Raw genomic sequence first — 20,750 nt, forward strand, 5'->3', positions numbered from 1 at the left:
TACAGTTATGATTGCTGTTAAAAAAGATTGTGGGAGTTTGTGCATTCTTTCCACTTGGTGTATTAATTCCATAAAAGGAGGAATTAATAAATCTTTAAATTCTTTATAAAACTCAGGAGGAAAACCATCTTCTCCTGGAGATTTATTACTCTGAAGTGATCCTAAAGCTTCTTCAACCTCTTTTAATGTAAAAGGCAAATCTAATCCTTTCTGTTCTTCCAAATTTAATTTTGGAAAAGTTATTTGTGATAAAAATTTATCTCAGCAATCTTATTCTTTGATTCTGATTGATATAGTTCAGTGTAAAATTTTTAAAAGTTTCATTAATTTCTAAAGGCGTATAAGTAACCTTATTTACACTTGTTCTAATTGCATTTATTGTTTTAGAAACCTGTTCTGTTTCAAACTGCCAAGCAAGAATTTTATGTGATCTTTCACCTAATTCGTAATATTTCTGTTTAGTTCTCATAATTACTTTTTCTGTATGGTATGTCTGAAGTGTATTATATTGTAATTTTTTTATTAACAAGTTATCTTCGTTTTTCTTCTGTCATATATCTTTGAGATTCTTTTTCTAACTTTATGATATCTTTTTCCAATTGATCTATTTCTGCTGTGTATTCCTTCTTAATTTTAGATGTCTAACTTATAATCTGACCCCTTAAATATGCTTTCATCGCTTCCCATAATACAATTTTATCCTCAACTGAATGTAGATTTATATCCAAAAAAAATTGAATGTTTTTTTCATAAAATCACAAAAATCTTGACGTTTTAATAGAATTGAATTAAATCTCCATCTATGGATCGATTCCTCCTTATCCATCATTATCATTGTCATTATCAAGGGGGAATGATCTGACAGTATTCTTGCTTTATATTCCACACTTTTCACTCTACCTTGAATATTTTTTGATAATAAAAAAAAGTCAATCCTTGAGTAAGTTTTTATGTCTATTTGAATAAAATGAATAACCTCTTTCTCTTGGATTAATTTTTCTCCATATATCAATCAGGTTTAAATCTTTCATTAATGATAAAGTTAATTTTGTTACTTTTGATTTTGTAGCAACTTTAGTTGACTTATCTAAAACTGGATCTAAACAAGAATTAAAATCTCCACCTATTAATATTTTATCATGTGCATCAGCCAATTTCAAAAAAACTTCTTGTATGAATTTTGCATCATTTTCATTTCGTGCATAAATGTTCATAAAAGTCCATAATTCTGAAAAAATTTGACAATGTATAATCACATATCTCCCCCCAGAATCAATTATTACATTTTGTATTTTGATTGGTAAAGATTTATTAACCAAAATTGCAACTCCTCTCGATTTTGAATTAAATGAAGCTGCAATAACATTTCCAACCCAATCTCTCTTTAATTTCTTATGTTCTGTTTCTGTTAAAAGTGTTTCTTGTAAAAAAGCTATATCTCCTTTCATTTTCTTAATATATGTTAAAACTCTTTTTCTTTTCACAGGTCCATTAATTCCCTTAACATTAAAACTTAATAAATTAAGTAAATTAATCATTCATAGTACCTTGGGAACTCTTTAAAATTCTCCATGTTGCTATGAGTCTCTCCCCAACCATCCAGGCAAAAAAGAAGAAAAATAGAAGAAAGATAACTAATATATAAGAAAAAAACAAAATACCCCCCCTCTAATGTTGCGAATAAAAAGAACACAACATTACCCCCCCCCCCCCCATTTTTACGGGTCATGGCAATCGCCATGATTGTACACGTGAAACTCGAAGCCATCGATCAGGAGCTCCTCCAGCTCCCCCGCAAAAAAAAAGAAAATATATTAGTGAAGAAAAAAAACAAATAATTAATGTCTCTACTCCCAATTAATACTCGACTATTTTTTTCCCTTATAAATGTCCATCAAGTCCAACCTTGTTTCAGTCTTCATCATTAGTCCATTTCATTTCTATAATTCTTTACTCCTCTTCATGGACATCAGGTAATTCTTGTACAAATTTCTCCGCTTTTCGGTAGTCAACGAAGAAACTTCTTTCTCCATTATTCAGGAAAATTATCAATTTTGCTGGGTGGCTCAATAAAAATTTATAGCCCTTTTCCCATAAAGATCTTTTCACTGGATTAAATTCCTTCCACCTGTTCGGAAGATCGTAACTTATGTCTGGATAAAAAAAAACTCTTTTCCCTTCTATTATCAATGGCCCATTTCTATTTTTAGCACCCTGAGTAGCTGCCTTCAGGATCATTTCTTTATCTTGGTACCTTAAACATTTTATCAAAATTGATCTTGGATTTTGATCTTGTTGAGATCTTGGTCTTAATGCTCTATGTGCTCTTTCAATTTCAATTACTTGACTTCCTTTTTTCATTTCCAAAATTTTCGGAATCCATTCTTGAAAGAATTTTATTGGATTTTCTCCCTCTGTACCTTCCATAAGACCAACAATTTTAATATTATTCCGTCTACTAGAGTTCTCAAGCGCATCCATTTTTTCCAACATCCGTTTTCTTTCTATTGTCCAGGCAAGATTATTCACTTCTATCTTGTCTATTTTTTCAGTGTTTTCTTCCACTTTTACTTCCATCTCTTTAACTTTATTATCCATCTTTTTGTTTTTCCATTATCAAGTGTATTCTGCATCCTTCTTATATCTGTTCTTACAGCTTTAAATTCATTCTTCATATCTGTTCTTATAGCTTTTAATTCATTCATCATATCTGTTCTTATAGCTTTTAATTCATTCGTCATATATATCAGGATATCTTTTATGTCTCCTTTAATCTCTTCCTTCTTTTCCTCTTCTTCTTCCTCTGAATTTACCAAAGAGTCTGTTTCTACTTCCGATCCACTTCCAGCCACAGTTGGGATTTATAGTTTTGCGAATATCTGTTCAGGCATACTTTTGCGCATGCGTTGTTCTTGCCGTTTCTTCTTGGAGACTGCCAACATTGCTGCAACTTCCTTTCCGCATCATCGGAAGTGCCATGCACTTCGCCGGGAGATGATCCAACTTGAGTCCGAGGCTTCGCCGAGACGGTTAGGCCTTTTTCCCCGCCGATTTGCGCAGTCTTCGAAGTAGTTGCTTTCTTCTGTTTCAGTTTAGGAGCCATATCAAAAGATAATCCTGAATTGCTTATAAATAGTTTCTGATAGATATTTGTTAACTCTTGTTCATTTAAACCCTATTTCATTACTTTTTAAGAGGGAGCTGGATTCCCAACGTCTCGACCCTACGTCGTCAAGTGACGTCCCCCAGCCCTTTCATCCTTTGTCTCTTCATCTCTTCTATCATTTGTTTTCTCTGATCCTGGCCCTGGCCTCATCTGATTCTCGTTCTCTCCTCCTTCTGTGCCTACTGTTGTCGTTTTGGAGATGTGGATGCCTCTCCTCCTCTGTCTCTTCTCTCATCTTTTTTGTCCTGACTATTTGATCCTGGAGTCGTGCAGCCCTGGCCTCATCCAATTCTTGTTCTCTCCCTCTCCTTGTTGCTTCCCAATGACGTTTGGCATCATCTCTTGACCATAATGTCCCCCTTCTCCTTCCACACAGCATAAATAGGCTGACCATATTTTTTTTTATCTTAATGCTGGACAGAAGATACGAACTAGAAACACCAAAGCCTCCAGGATGCTGATTATTCTTGATGACGTGGTTGGCGCTCTCCTAAATGGAGTGATATAGTCACCATTGTCCTTTGACTGCGGCAAAGGGTTTGATGCGTATTTCAAAGTACAGTGTGTCATTATAAGAAGATATAATTATCTCTTATTAATGGGTCGCAGTTTGATCTGTCCCAATCCTGCACATGCTGATGGTGATTAGCAGAGTGTGACCACTCGAAATCACGAATGAGTGCAGCAAGGAAATACGGCGAAGGCTAGCAATGGTACGCACAAGCACTACTAAACTCTGGAACATCTGGAAAGATAGATCTGTGAGCACTGACACCAAGATATGCCTCCTCAAAAGTTTCGTCTGGCCAGTAACCCCATGTGGCTGTGAAACATGGACCCTAAAAGCAGCTGATGAAAAGCAGTTGACAGCATTTGAGGTGAGCACACATAGACAGATCCTCAGGGTGTCATACATTGAAAGGAGATCCAACAATTTCATCCTATGGCACAAAACCAATACTCCTGGAAACCGTTATCCAAAGGAAACTTTGTTATTTTGGACACATCTGAAGAACTGATGACACACTGGAACACACTGTGCTTGAAGGCAGAGTAGAAGGAAGCCGCTCCGGAGGCAGACAGAGGACAACCTGGATCGACAACATCAAGAAGAGGACCAGCCTCACCACCAGAGATGCAATAGGTTTGACTGCTGACAGATCACTGTGGAAGAAAGTGGTTGCTGAGGCTCTGGAGAGTATGGCACATGATGATGATGATTGCTCGAAATAGAGCTGCCCTGCCCTTGTGCTCCGGTTGGTGTCGCTGCTTTGAGCATCTTGAGTCGCTTCTGAGGCTGGTGGTGCGCATGCATCATGGTGTCGCGTTGCGGTTTCCATTATGGCTGACATCGGCTCTCGGGTGAAAGTGGGGCTGTTGATTTTGGCGAGTGAGCATTTTTATATGAATATATAACCCCGAACTTTGCCTGCATTCTGTAAGTTAGCGCATTTTAAGTCGATTTAGTCAAAAAAAGTGCCGCTGTAATGCACTGTTTGGGCTAATTGGAGATTACAGACAGACAAACAGAGCATGAGAGTTTTAGTAGTATGTAGACTGAGGACCAGATCTGTGGCATTCAAGACTGTGAATGACCCATGGAAGGCTATTTCAAGAGCACGAAAAAAGCTCTGATTGAAGTTAGAGACGGAATCAGATGCATGCCAGCTGTGCTAGGGCTTGCAGGCCATTACTTCCTACAAAGCAAAATCTAACAACATGAATGGCTGTGATGCTTCACTCCAAGATGAGCTCAACACCCTTTCTGCATGTTTTGAAAGGGAGAATAAAACTACACCTTTGAAAATCCCTGGGGCATCTGGTGACCCTGTGATCTCTGTCTTACAGGCCGATGTAGAATATCTTTCAAGAGGGTGAATACTCACAAGATGCCTAGCCCTGATGGTGTACCAGGCACTGAAAACATGTGCTAATCAACTGGTAAGAATGTTCAAGGACAACTTCAATCTTTCACTGCTGCACTCCTAAGTTCCCACCTGCTTCAAAAGGGCAAAATCATACCAGTGTCCACGGCAGGGTGAACTGTCTCAATGATTATTACCTAGTTGCACTCACATCTACTGTGATGAAGTGCTTTGAGAGGTTGGTCATGATAAGAATCAACTCCTGCCTAAGCACGGACCTGGACCTACTGCAATTTGTCTATCGCCACAATAGGCCCATAGTGGATACAATTCCACTGGCTCTCCACCTCAGCACTGGATCACCTGAATAGTACCAACACCTTTGTAAGGCTGCTGTTTATTGAGTGGTGTCGCAAAAACAAGCCTGTATTCAACATCAACAAGACCAAGGAATTGATTGTGGACTTCAGCAAGGGCAAGTCTTCATCAAGGGATCAGCACTGGAAAGGGTGAGCAGTTTAAAGTTTCTGGGTGTTAACATCTCTGAAGATTTATCCTGGGCCCAACATTTTGATGTAATTACCATGAAGTCACAGCAGTGATTACATTTCATTAGGAACTTGAGGAAACTTGGTACATTGTCAAAGACTCACAATTTTCTACAGATGTACCCTGGACAGCATTCTAACTGGCTGCATCACTATCTGGAATGGAGGGGCCCCTGCACAGGATTGGAAAAAAAACTGCAGAAAGTTATAAACTCTACCAGCTCCATCATTGGTACTAGCTTCCCCAGCATTCAGGACACATTCAAAAGACAATGCCACAAGAAGGTGGCATCCATCATTAACCCCGGACATGCCCTCTTTGGGTTATTATCATCAAGGAGGTGGTACAGGAGCCTGAAGACACACATTCAGTTCAGGAACAGTTTCTTCCCCTCTGCCATCAGATTTCTGAATGGACATTGAACCCATGAACCCTCACTTGTTTTTCCCTCTTTTTTTGCACTGCATTTTTTTTTAATATATACTTCTTATTGGAATTTATATAGGTCTTTAAAATTATGTATTACAATGTACTGCTGGCACAAAACAACAAATTTCACGACATATGCTAGTGATATTAAACCTGATTCTGATTCGAAAACAAATAGTCTGTTCAGTGTCTGGAAAAAGAGAAAATGTTACAGGGATCTTAAGATAATAACAATTCAATTTACTGGAAGAACCCTTAGGCTCTTATATGACAGGACCAACAGAGAATTTAGTTGGTGTGGAACTAACACTAGTGTACAGGATTCTGGTAAGTTTATCTCAAAAAGTCAGAGCACTTAGAGAACACACGCACATTGGAGTTGTGTTGAGACACTCATGAGAACAAAAGAACCAGAGAACACAGGAAAAGGGAGCACATTCTTTCAACACCACATACCATTCATTTTGATCAAGGCTGATTTCTTACCACAGCATCACTTTCCCACATCAGCCTATATTGTAGGTAATAAGGGAATTGTGCAATTCCCTTTATTATGTACAAATCTGCAGATCCATCATGTATTTTGTTAACCAGCCTCCATTCAATAGCCTCTGGGTAAAGGAATTCCTTCTTACCTGTCCTGATAGCTGACATCTATTTTAAACCTGTGACCACATGTTCAAGTCAACACACCTAGAGTAAATATCAACTCTGCATCTATCCAGTCAAGTCACTTAGGAAGACACCACATACAGACAATATTTGTGTGACAGTAAATTTTAATGGAAGCATTTACCTCTTGGAGCCTTTGCCTCTGGTGCCAACTGTTGAAATGGGTAAATGATCATTTTTTCTTTCCATATCTACTAAATTGTAGATAGTTTTTTGGCAGTTGAGGACATCATCATCTGTCAGATTCTCTTTCACGATTAGACTAGCTAATGGTACAACCTGAACATCAAAACATGAAGAGTAAATTGAACAACTAGGCATACAGCAGCTGTAGAAATTCCAAAAGGTCACTATTGAATGACATTTCCTATTGAAATACTAGCCTGGTACACACTGTGGATCATTGATCACGTTTCTTTGCAAAGCGAAGACTGTTTAACAAAATTAGATCAAGAATCATGCTGAAAGGGATCTACTGTGGTTTGATTCCATCTTTAGTAAACTTCAAAGGCTGATTTCTACGTTGTTCTGTTTTGAGTTATCACAGAGATGGAACGTAATAATGTAGAGTTTACAAACCGTGCTTGTGCTATCTGGGTTTAGTACAGTCACTTCACCAAATTTAAAACATTTCTCAAGAACGTGAGCATTAAATTTAAGCAGACATTTTGCCAACTAAGTATCCTGCTCTATCAACCAGGGCGTTGTTCTATTTCTTTCAGAGGAACTGGTAAGATTAAATTTTCATTGCACCTTTTGAAGAGGTAGAGGGATTCTCTCAACCCCTTCAAAATAATATTCAACTCATAACATCCTTTGAGATTGCATATCTGATATCTTTGCAAATGCCTTTCTTCTTAAGTTGAAATATTCCTGTTCACACCTTAATATATTTTTTGCAAAGGTTTAGGATACTTAACACATATTAGCTGTGTCATTGTTGGCTTGATGTTACTTGCTATGGAGTTATCCTATTAGTACAGCAGTGAAATCACAAAGGTAGAAACCTTTTAAAAGAAATATGATTATGATTGAGAATTTCCCACTTATTACAGGAGACTTCCTGGCCCATTGGGTCTTTGGATGCTCCAAGCAGAAATATACCTTCAGTCATCTTCCTCATTTCCTTAATTCCACACAAGTTACTCAGTTTGATATGCTTGACTTCCCTTTGACAGCTTATAATTTAGAGCAGACTATAATCTAATTGTACACTTTTTGAGACATAGGAGAAAACTAGAACACATACGGAAGACCCAGGAAATTGTGGGAGAACGTGCAACTCCACACAAACTGCACCCAAGATCAGGATTGATCCTGGTTTTCTGAAGCTGTGAGGCTGCAGTGCCAACTACTATGGCAATCTACCAAATAATAATTATCACAGCCACAACAGAAAAACCTGCAGAGGGTTGTAGATTCGGCCAGCTCCGTCATGGGCACAAGCCTTATCACCATCAAGGACATCTTCAAATGATGCCTCAAAAAGGTGTCATCCATCAACAAGGACCCCTACCATCCAGGCCAAGCACTCTTCTCATTGTTGCCAAAGAGGAGTTACAGGCACTTGAAGATACACATTCAATGTTATAGCAACAGCTTTTCTGCCTCCACCATCAAATTTCTGAACATATTATGAACCCATAAACACTACCTTACAGTTTTTGCACTGTTTATTTAATTTGAGATAATATGAATATTTGTATATTCATATTTATAATTTATAGTCTATTTTATGTATCGCACTGTACTGCTGCAACAACAACAGACTTCATGACATATGTCAGTGATAACAAACCTGATTCTGATTCAATAGAACTGACCCAGTAACTAACAATATCCAGAAAATAATTTGCAGAATACAACAAGGCACACTCTCAGCTTGATTAATACTGAAGGCTTTAATTTCAACAGAATGAAGATGGTCTAACATTATTATAGTGCACCTTAAAACTACTACTGAAGGATCAATAGTTGTATATTTTTTTCTTTTTTAGGTTTGGGTTTTACATTTCCAAAATAAGAGTCTCTTATTAATGCCAAAAATGTTTAACAGTAACCAAAAGTATAAAGATAGAGCTGCTTCCAAACTTTGTCACTTGTAAACAAAACAAGCGATTACTGAAGAGATTAACTCATGCATGCACCCACAACTTGCATAAGATACTGTTATGAAATAAACATCACATGAAATTTTCTTACAGCTTGCATGTTGAAGATAGTAGTTTGAGATATGATCATCGGCCAATACCGAGTATGTCTCTCTAGTTGGGACTTAGCTTTCTCTAACGGCACTTCTATATTCCCATCCAGCATGTAACGTGTTTCATGTACAGGAGCTAATCTGTTTTCCCTCATGAACTCTCCAAAGTCCTGGCAAAAAATGGGAAAAATATGTGAACAACAGTTTGTGCTATAGGTCCTAGTAACTCATTGCAGAAACACTTGTTAATCTTATAATGTCTACGTAAGATTCTAAGAACATTCAAAACTGCATTAATGGGAATATAGATGTTAAATAACTTTGTTCTATATGCAAACAAAATGCATGAGCCACAAAAGATTCTCCAACCAATCCCTTTAACCGAATGACTACGTGTAGCTAACAAAAGCAACTTTAATAGTTTTGAAAGAGGAAAACTGTCAACTTCCTAGCCTCCATTCTTATTCATTCACACAAATCACAAACAGTTTAAATTATTTTAGTTTAAAGCTTCAGGTAAATATCAGGTTCCATATATGAACAAAGGTCTAAAACATTAAACCAAATGAAGTGAATATAAGTATTTTCATTTATATTCCCATTAATATAATTTTCTAATATTGCTGATTATAGCATTTTAAGAAAGTTCATTACAGGATTTGATTCTTAGTATGAATTGGACAATAGTACAGTTTGTTTACAAGAAATAGGTAACTAAATGCAAACATTTAAAGTTTCAGAGGCTCTTTGAACATAGCACATTCAGTGAAAGAATGGATACAAATTTGTCTAAGTATTGATTTTTCAATGCACATTGCTGTATCAGCTTTCAGACATGCAACCCACAAAGTTACAATCATCTAACAAAAGGTCCCAAAAGCAAATCATAAATGTATTTTTGCAAGGTGACTAACCGTAATCCTGTAATCAGTAACCCTTCCTCCACACCCTTCACTAATTGATGGGGGGTCCTCCAGAATAGAACGGACACTGCTTAAAACATGCAGGAAAATCTCACCACCATGGCTGCAAAGCATATGACTGATCACTTTGGAACCCGACTTTCGAGGTTGCTCCAACAATACTGATCGACCTGACATAAAAAAGAGACAAACATGAATGTCAACTTCCCATACTACTACATTGCAACTGTGTCAAGATTTCAAAAATACTTCATTTGTTGTTACAAGCTTTGGACACTTTAAAAAGTCAAAAGAAATACATATTGCAAACTATTGCTGGAGCAATCTTAATGGAGCATGTGAAAGGCCCTGCCCCGATGAGAGCTACAATTATTACTAAGCAAAGCAGTAGTTTAATTATTGGTTTTGGGGATTTGAGTTTTTGATCCTCTACATCAGCCCGCCACGGATGGAGAGCGCACTTGATAGCGGTCTGTGACTGGAGTGAACTTGGGAACTTCCGTTCCTGAGCCCGGCACTGAAAGATACATTCTGAGTGTTTTATACGCATAGAAAAGTAAAATATAAACTATATACTAAGACAAACGTTTGACTAACTGACGCTAAATAATACCAGATGTACCTGTTCTGACTTAATTAGTAAGAGAACTTCCGATTTTTTTCGATCCCAATCCACAATAACCCACGCACATCCTCCCGTATACTTTAAATCATCTCTAGATTACTTATAATACCTAATACAATGTAAATGCTATGTAGAATAGTTGTTATACTGCATTGTTTAGGGAATAATGACAAGGAAAAAAAGTCTGTATGTGCTCGAACAACAAGTGCTGGAAGAGCACTTCCGGGTTTTCTCGATTCGCGGTTGGTTGAATTCACGGATGCGGAACTCATGGATAAGGAGGGCCGGCTGTATTCATTACTTAACCCCGATCAAGAAAATAATCTCAAAATGTAGACGAGTCATCTAAGAGTGAAATCAGAAATAAAAGCAGAAAATACAGAAATAATCTGCAAGTTAGACTATAAAATTGACAATGACACAGCTATTGCAGGAAGAAACTCAGATGGTGATTGAGGAGGGTACGTATAGGAAGGAGATAGAACAGTTAGTTTAGTGGTGTCACAACAATATCTCTGCAGTCAATACCAGTAAGATGGAGGAACTAATTGTGGAAGTTGAGGGAACAGACACCAGTCCTCATCAAGGGGTCAGCACTGGAGGGTGAGCAGTTTCAGTTTCAAGTTGAAAAGATTTTAATATGTCACTAAAGACTAGCAAACTTCTACAAATACATTGTGGAGATCATTCTAACTGGTTGCAACACCATCTGGATGGAGGCCGCAATGCACAGGATTGGAAAAAGCTGCAGAATGTTGCAAACTCAGCCAGCTCCATTATGCGCAGTAACCTCCCCAGCATCAAGGACATCTTCAAAAGGCAATGCCCCAAAAAGGGGCATCCATCACTGAGGATCTCCATCACCCTTCTTCTCATTGTTACCATCAGGGTGGAAGTATAGGAGCCTGAAGATACGCACTCAACATTTCAGGAACAGCTTTTCCCCTTCGCCATAAGAATTTAAAAGGGATAATGAACCAACACATGAACACTACCTCACTATACTTTATATGTACATTTCTTATTGTAATTTATAGTTTGTTTTTTTTTAAATGTATTGCACTGTGCTGCTGCAAAACAAAAATTTCAAACATATGTTAGTGATATTAAACGCCATTCCGACCTGTGAGAAAAGAAACAGTTAAACTGTCAGATTGAGGACCCTTGTCAGAACTGAGAAGAGACAAATTAAACTTGTTAAGCTTTGGAGGTGGTTGGGGGGGGGGGGGGGGAGATCAAATATCACAGATGGGAAAAAACTGTGGTGACCAGAGGAATAAACTGTAAACAAAATTACTTGGTCAGCGAATGAATGGGATCAGTTATAGTCGAAAAACATAGATGAAAGAATCTGGGAGTTGCAAATGGCAGGAAGACATTCCAGTAGATCAGACTGAGCATGTCTTGCACTTCCAGAAGTAAAAGAGGAAACAAAATACAGGTAGTCCCCGAGTTACGAACGTCCAACTTACGGACAACTCGTACTTACAAACCGAGGAAGGTGAACGGCGTCTGCCATTTTAAGTCAGATTGCGACACTATCCCCCATTTTAAGTCGGATCACGACGCCGTTCGCCATTTTAAGTCAGTGCCGTTGACACTGTGTTGAGTGTTTAACTTTCTATTTGGCTTAAATTTTTCTTAGTAAGATTCACCTTGACCCCACCCCGTTCCAGTCGCCTGGTGGTGCAGTCAGATCAGCGCCGGGCTGCCAAACGGAGGTTCCCGAGTTCGATTTAGTGACAGAATGCTCCCATGCCGGGCTAATGTCGATCCAGTGACTCCCGTACCATCCGTGCCAGGCTGATGTCAAGCTCACAACTCAACCTTGTACAAAAGGCACTGCCACTTCCAGTTTAAATTCTCACGCGGGATATTGTGGAGGACCAAATACCCAAACCCAGCACAGCCCCCCATTTGTCCCATTTAACTTGTCTCAGTGCAGTGGAGTTTAGGACCAGGGGAATTCAGTGGACCCAGTGGACCTTGGGAGCCGGCGCAGCTCGGGACCCGCTGCCCACAGTGTTTCTGTTCTACTGACGGAAAGTGAAAATAAAGTGGAAATAATAAAGCTTTTGGAAAGAGGTGAAATGCCATCAGTCATTGGAAAAGCTTCAGGCTACAGATAAAGTGAGAATAATGGAGCATGAGAAAGACCCTGCCCCGATAAAAGCTACAATTATTACTAAGCAACGCAGTGGTTTAATTATTGGAATACATACGCTTCTTAAGTGTTTTGTATGCATAGAAAGGTTATATACACACACACACACACACACACACTAAGACAAATGTTTGACTAACTGACGCTAAGTAATACCGGATGTACTTGTTCCAACTTATGTACAAGTCTGACTTAAAGACGGACTCAGGAACAGAACTCATACGTAACCTGGGGACTGCCTGTAACACATAATCTGAGCTAGTATTACTGACAGATGACTAATACAGACAGAAGTCGCTATCTGGAGTTGTAGAATTCAGAACCATATCCAGAACACTACAATATGCTCAAACAGATGATGATGTGCTGTTCCTCCAACTTGCACTGTGCCTTACTGTAACATACAGGAGACCACAGAATGACAGATTAGAGTAGGAGTGGAATTGATTTTCATAGTAGGACTCCTTTTTACAGCATGCTTTGAAATTCGGAGCAAGAAGGCTGCGAGTGAACTGCTGATTTTTCGGAGTGAAGGGAGATTTTTTTTTACTACTCGGGTTAAAGAGAGATGAGACTGCGCAGGCGCGTGATGTCAGCCAAGACAGCATGAAAGGTTTAAAAAGACCGCCATATCCAGCGGGCAGCAGAGTGGTAGGGCTTTGGCCCAACGGACTTAGGCGGTAACAGACTGAGGCGAGGTAGGAAGTATGTGTGTGAGGCCAGTTTTTTCTGCTCACTGTCAGATGTGGGACGTCCTGGAGTCTCCCAGCCTCTTGGACGGCCATATCTGCACCAGGTGTGTCGAGCTGCAGCTCTTGAATGACCGAGTTAGGGAACTGGAAATGCAGCTCGATGACCTTCGTCTGGTCAGTGAGAGTGAGGAGGTGATAGAGAAGAGTTACAGACAGCTGGTCACACCATGGCCATGAGAGACAAACAAGTGGGTCACAGTCAGGAGGGGGAAGAGGAAGAGTCCGGTACTAGAGAGCACCCCTGTGGCTGTACTCCTTGACAATAAGTACTCCTGTTTGAGTACTGTTGGAGGGGACAGCCTATCTGGGGGGAGTGGCAGTGGCCGTGCCTCTGGCACAGAGTCTGGCCCTGTGGCTCAGAAGGGTAGGGAAGGGAAGAGGAAGGAAGTAGTGATAGGGGACTCTGTAGTTAGGGGGTCAGACAGGCAATTCTGTGGACGCAGGAAGGAAACTCAGATGGTAGTTTGCCTCCCAGGTGCCAGGGTCCGGGATGTTTCGGATTGCGTCCGAGATACCCTGCAGTGGGAGGAAGAACAGCCAGAGGTTGTGGTGCATATAGGTAGGAAAAGGGAAGAGGTCCTGAAAAAAGACTACAGGGAGTTAATGAAGGAAGTTGAAAAGCAGGACCACAAAGGTAGCAATATTAGGATTACTGCCTGTGCCACGCGACAGTGAGAATAGGAATAGGATGAAGTGAGGATAAATGTGTGGTGAGGGATTGGAGCAGGGGGCAGGGATTCAGAATCCTGGATCATTGGGACCTCTTTTGGGGCAGATGTGACTTGTACAAAAAGGATGGGTTGCACTTGAATCCCAGGGGGACCAATATCCTGGCGGGGAGGTTTGTTAAGGCTACTAGAATTGTTGGGGGGGGTAGGAACCAAACTGAAGAGACTGGGGAAGAGGAGGCTAGCTCACAAATAGAGAAAGCTTGTAGACAGTGCAAGGGGGAGGATAGGCAGGTGATAGAGAAGGGACATGCTCAGACCGAAGGCTGAATTCTAAAATTCTAAATTTGTGTATATTTACAAAATACAATTAAGTTGGTCAGTAAAACTATTGAAAATCTTTTCTTTGTACTTTTGTCAGTTAAATAAAGGTTCACGTGAATTAACATATCACAGATTTTTGTTTTTATTGCATTTTGGAAAATATCCTAACTTTTCTGGAAATGGGGTTTGTAGATAAGACAACAAGAGGAGAGGCTGTACTTGATTTGGTATTGGGAAATTAACCTGGTCAGGTGTCAGATCTTTCAGTGGGAGAGCATTTTGGAGACAGTGATCATAATTCTATCTCCTTTACAATAGCATTGGAGAGAGATAGGAACAGACAAGTTAGAAAAGCATTTAATTGGAGTAAAGGGAATTATGAGGCTATCAGGCAGGAAATTGGAGGCTTAAATTGGAAACAGATATTCTCAGAGAAAAGTATGTAAGAAATGTTGCAAATATTCAGGGGATATTTGTGTAGAGCTCTGTATAAGTACATTCCAATGAGACAGGGAAGTTATGGTAGGGTACAGGAACCGTGGTGTACAAAGGCTGTAATAAATCTAGTCAAGAAGAAAAGAAAAGCTTACAAAAGGTTCAGAGAGCTAGGTAATGTTAGAGATCTAGAAGATTATAAGGCTACTAGGAAGGAGCTTAAGAAGGATATTAGGAGAGCAAGAAGGGGCCATGAGAAGGCCTTGGTGGGCAGAATTAAGGAAAATCCCAAGGCATTCTACAAGTATGTGAAGAACAAGAGGATAGGATGTGAAAGAATAGGACCTATCAACTGTGACAGTGGGAAAGTGTGTCTGGAACCGGAGGAAATAGCAGAGGTACTTAATGAATACTTTACTTCAGTATTTACTATGGAAAAGGATCTTAGTGATTGTAGTGATGACTTGCAGCAGACTGAAAAGCTGGAGCATATAGATATTAAGAAAGAGGATATGCTGGAGCTGTTTGAAAACATCGAGTTGGATAAGTTGCTGGGACCGGACGAAGTGTACACCAGGCTACTGTGGGAGGCGAAGGAGGAGATTGCTGAGCCTCTGGTGATGATTTTTGAATCAACAATGGGGATGGGAGAGGTTCCTGAGGATTGGAGGGTTGCGGATGTTGTTCATTTATTCAAGAAAGGGAGTAGAAATAGCCCAGGAAATTATAGACCAGTGAGTCTTACCTCAGTAGTTGGTAAGTTGATGGAGAAAATCCTGAGAGGCAGGATTTATGAACATTTGGAGAGGTATAATATGATTAGGAATAGTCAGCACGGCTTTGTAAAGGGCAGGTTGTGCTTTACTAGCCTGACTGAATTTTTTGAGGATGTGACTAAACACATTGATGAAGGAAGAGCAGTAGTCTTAATACGCTTGGCAGAGGATGGTGCTCGTCGGCTCGGAGGTTCGACGGACTTAAGAGTCCTTTCGACGAACTCAGGTCGCTTTCGGTGTGTGCTGCGTCTGCGAGGCTGGTTTCGATGGAGCTTCCATTGTGTGCTGCATCTGCGAGGCTGAGTCGGGTGGCGCCTTGGAAGTCCATAGTGGGGGTATTCCCTTCTGCCGCCAGCGTGGTATGGCGAGTCTGTTGGGACCCTGGGGACTTGTGGAAACTTGCAGTCCTTTAACATCTTGGGCTATTTTTACTGTGACCATAGTCTGCTTTTTTATCAATTATGCTATTGTTTGCACTGTTGTAACTATATGTTGTAATTATGTGGTTTTGTGCAGGTCTTGTAGCTTTAGTTTTTCACCTTGTTTTGTCTGGTGGATTTGGACCTCCTTTCTGGGGAATGCGCTAGATAGTAGCGCGATATTAATAGGCAGCAGCCTCTCCGGACTCTGGATTGGGGATTGCCAAACGTTATGTGGATTTTTTGGTGCAGTCTGTTTTGTCATATGCTTTTGTGATATCATTCTGGGGGAACGTTGTCTCATTTTTTAACTGTATTGCATTTGTGGTTTCTAGATGACAATAAACTGAATCTGAATCTGAAGGTAGTGTACATGGAGCAAACACGAGGAAATCTGCAGATGCTGGAGATTCAAACAACAACACACACAAAACGCTGGTGGATCATGATCAAGGGATAAATAAGAGGAGGTATCAGAGAGTTGTCGCTGTGCCTTGGCCAGGTAGGGGTCAGTACGCCAGACAACAGCTCCCCCCCTTATCAGCGGGTTTTATAGTGAGGTTGGGATTGGTGCAGAGGGAGCAGAGAGCAGAGCGTTCGGAAGGAATGAGGTTGGAATTGGAACAGGGTGTGGTGAAGTCAAGACAGTTGATGTCCCGTCAGCAATTAGCAATTTGGACACCCCACTCTGGTCTTATACCTGCTCTGGATCTCTTTATTGCTAATTGCATACGGGCCAACAACTGTCTTGACTTTACCACACCCTGTTCCAATTCCAACCTCACTCCTTCCAAACGCTCTGCTCTCCGCTCCCTCCGCACCAATCCCAACCTCACTATAAAACCCGCTGATAAGGGGGGGAGCTGTTGTTGTCTGGCGTACTGACCCCTACCTGGCCGAGGCACAGCAACAACTCTCTGATAACACCTCTTATTTACCCCTTGATCATGATCCCACTAAGGAGCACCAGGCCATTGTCTCCAATACCATCACCAACCTTATTAACTCTGGGGATCTTCCATCCACTGCCACAAACCTCATAGTTCCCACACCCCACACTTCCGTTTTCTACCTCCTACCCAAGATCCACAAACCTACCTGTCCAGGTAGACCTATTGTCTCAGCTTGCTCCTGCCCCACAGAACTCATTTCTGCATACCTTGACACTGTCTTATCCCCCCTTGTTCAATCTCTTCCCACCTATGTTCGTGACACTTCTCATGCTTTGAATTTTTCAATGATTTTAAGTTCCCTGGCCCCCTCCGTCTTATTTTTACCATGGACGTCCAGTCCCTATATGCCTCCATCCCCCACTGAGATGGTCTCGAAGCTCTTCGGTTTTTTTTTGGATTCCAGACCTAACCAAATCCCCTCTACCACCGCTCTCCTCCGTCTTGCGGAATTAGATCTTACTCTCAATAATTTCCCCTTTGGCTCCTCCCACTTCCTCCAAACCAAGGGTGTAGCCATGGGCACTCGTATGGGTCCCGGCTATGCCTGCCTTTTGGTTAGCTTTGTGGAACAGTCCATGTTCCAAGGCTATACCAGTATCCATCCCCCTCTTTTCCTTCGCTACATCGACGACTGCATTGACGCTGCCTCTTGCACGCGTGCTGAGCTCGTCGACTTCATTAACTTTGCCTCCAACTTTCACCCTGCCCTCAAATTTACCTGGTCCATTTCCAACACCTCCCTCCCCTTTCTTGATCTTTCTGTCTCCATCTCTGGAGATGGCCTATCTACTGATATCTACTATAAACTTACAAACTCTCACAGCTACCTGGACTATTCCTCTTCCCACCCTGTCTCTTGCAAAAAGGATATCCCTTTCTCACAATTCCTCCATCTCCGCAGCATCTGCTCTCAGGATGAGGCTTTTCTTTCCAGGACAAAGGAGAACAAAGGGGCTTCCCTTCATCCACCATCAACTCTGCTCTCAAATGCATCTCTCCCATTTCCCACACATCTGCCCTCACCCCATCCACCCGCCACCCCTCTCGGGATAGGGTTCCCCTTGTTCTTACCTACCACCCCACCAGCCTCCAGGTCCAACATATAATTCTCCGTAACTTCCACCACCTCCAACGGGATCCCACTACCAAACACATTTCCGCCCCCCCCCCTTCTGCTTTTCGCAGGGATCGCTCCCTAAGTGACTCTCTTGTCCACTCGTCCCCCCCTCCCCATCCCTTCCCACTGATCTCCCTCCTGGCACTTATCCTTGTAAACGGAACAAGTGCTACAGCTGCCCTTACACTTCCTCCCTCACCACCATTCAGGGCCCCAGACAGTCCTTCCAGGTGAGGCGACACTTCACCTGTGAGTCGGCTGGTTTGGTATACTGCGTCCAGTGCTCCCGGTGTGGCCTTTTATATATTGGTGAGACCTGACGCAGACTGGGAGACCGTTTTGCAGAACACCTACGCTCGGTCTGCCAGAAAAAGCAGGATCTCCCAGTGGCCACACATTTTAATTCCACGTCCCATTCCCATTCTGATATGTCTATCCATGGCCTCCTCTATTGTCAAAATGAATCCAAACTCAGGTTGGAACAACACCTTATATACCGGCTGCGTAGCCTCCAACCTGATGGCATGAACATTGACTTCTCTAACTTCAGTTAATGCCCCTCCTCCCCTTCTTACTCCATCCCTGACATAATTAGTTGTTTGCCTGTTCTCCATCTCCCTCTGGTGCTCCCGCGCCCCCCCCCCCTTCTTTCTCCTGAGGCCTCCCGTCCCTTGATCCTTTCCCTTCTCCAGCTCTGCATCACTTTCGCCAATCACCTTTCCAGCTCTTAACTTCATCCCACCCCCTCCGGTCTTCTCCTATCATTTTGCATTTCCCCCTCCCCCCACTACTTCCAAATCTCTTTCTATCTTTCCTTTCAGTTAGTCCTGACGAAGGGTCTCGGCCCGAAATGTCGACAGCTCTTCTCCCTATAGATGCTGCCTAGCCTGCTGTGTTCCACCAGCATTTTGTGTGTGTTGTAGTGTATTTGGATTTCAGCAAGGTAATTGATAAGGTACCTCATGCAAGGCTTATTGAGAAAGTAAGGAGGCATGGCATCCAAGGGGACATTGCTTTGTGGATCCAGAACTGGCTTGCCCACAGAAGGCAAAGAGTGGTTGTAGACGGGTCATATTCTGCATGGAGATCGGTGACCAGTGGTGTGCCTCAGGGATCTGTTCTGGGACACTTTTCGTGATTTTTATAAATGATCTGGATGAGGAAGTGGAGGGATGGGTTAGTAAGTTTACTGATGACACAAAGGTTGGGGGTGTTGCAGATAGTGTGGAGGGCCGTCAGAGGTTACAGTGGGACACTGATAGGATGCAAAACTGGGCTAAGTGGCAGATGGAGTTCAACCCAGATAAGTGTGAGGTGGTTCATTTTGGTAGGTCTAATATGATGGCAGAATATAGTATCAATGGTAAGACTCTTGGCAGTGTGAAGGATCAGAGGGATCTTGGAGTCTGAGTCCATAGGACACTCAAAGCAGCTGTGCAGGTTGTCTCTGTGGTTAAGAAATTGTACCGTGTATTGGCCTCCATCACCGTGGAATTGAATTTAGGAGCCGAGAGATAATGTTGCAGCTATATAAGACCCTAGACAGACCCCACTTGGAGTATTGTGCTCAGTTCTGGTTGCCTCACTACATGGAGGATGTGGAAGCCATGGAAAGGGTGTAAAGGAGATTTGCAAGGATGTTGCCTGGATTGGGGAGCATGCCTTATGAGAATAGGTTGAGTGAACTCAGCCTTTTCTCCTTGGAGTGATGGAGGATGAGAGGTGACCTGGATAAAGGTGTACAAGATGATGAGAGGCATTGAACTTGTGGATAGTCAGAGGCTTTTTCCCAGGGCTGAAATTCTCCTCATTCTCCTACGTCCAGGGATTAAAGTCCTAACCATTCAACCTTTCCCTAGAACCCTGATCCTAAAGACCGAAGAGCATCCGTGTAAAATTTATCCTGCACTCCTTCAATCTTATTGATATTTTCCCCCCAGTTGGTAACCAGAACTGCACACAAGACTCCAAATTGGGGCTTATACAACTTCAATATAACATCCCCTCTGCTGTACTCTCTACTTTGATTAAAGAGAGCCAAAAGCTCTCGTTACGACATATACAGAAATATATTAAACCTATAAACAATAAAGTAATGCCAAGTGCGTTGAAAGAAATATTACAAAAGGGCTTCAACTACTTAATATGGTAAAATTACCCACCATTTAGTAAAAAGTTTGTCAGGCACGAAGAGGGTCTACTGTTTACATCCACGGGTGATATTCTGTAAGCTCCTGTGCAATAGTGCAATTCTGAAAGAAATACACATTACATTTCTTAAAACAAAAATTGTTCAGAGCAATCTCTCAGAGAGAGCAAATCATCGCTGCATGTACATAACAGCTAAAAATAGGAAACAGAAACTACAGATCAAGTGACATGTTAACTTCAGAAACTGCTGAAACTTGAAATAAAAACAACTTGGAAACTCATATAAGGCAGTGTCTGTGGAAAAGGAAGAGAATTGATGGTTTAAAGAACATGTGAAGAGTATGCGATTGGAAGCTAACTCTTTCACAGTCACTGCAGGTCACTATCAAGCAGATGCTTCACAAGTGGTACTGCCACACATCAGAGGATGTGCTGAGAAGTAGGTGACATCCGTAAGGATTCATTAAAAATGCAAATTTGCTCAAGGATTCATGAGAATTGAACCAATAAACAGAGGGAAATTGAATTAGACTGAAATAGAATTGTGAGTGTAGCTGAA

At 41.3% G+C, this 20,750-nt stretch overlaps 1 protein-coding gene across 5 annotated transcripts in view; it reads right to left on the reverse strand.

The window, feature by feature from the left end:
• The window catches only part of ints13 (integrator complex subunit 13), an 86,630-nt gene that overhangs the window by 21,969 nt on the left and 43,911 nt on the right, over window positions 1–20,750 (reverse strand). For all 5 annotated transcript variants that reach the window (XM_059987727.1, XM_059987725.1, XM_059987726.1 and 2 more), the window contains 4 exons: window positions 20,203–20,292; window positions 9,799–9,977; window positions 8,884–9,054; window positions 6,806–6,960 (listed from right to left, as the gene is read on the reverse strand). In XM_059987727.1, coding sequence (XP_059843710.1) covers window positions 6,806–6,960; window positions 8,884–9,054; window positions 9,799–9,977; window positions 20,203–20,292 — 595 coding nt within the window. The remainder of the gene's footprint in view (window positions 1–6,805; window positions 6,961–8,883; window positions 9,055–9,798; window positions 9,978–20,202; window positions 20,293–20,750) is intronic.

Source organism: Hypanus sabinus, chromosome 13 (genome assembly GCF_030144855.1).
Source record: "Hypanus sabinus isolate sHypSab1 chromosome 13, sHypSab1.hap1, whole genome shotgun sequence".
NCBI classification, from domain to species: domain Eukaryota; kingdom Metazoa; phylum Chordata; class Chondrichthyes; order Myliobatiformes; family Dasyatidae; genus Hypanus; species Hypanus sabinus.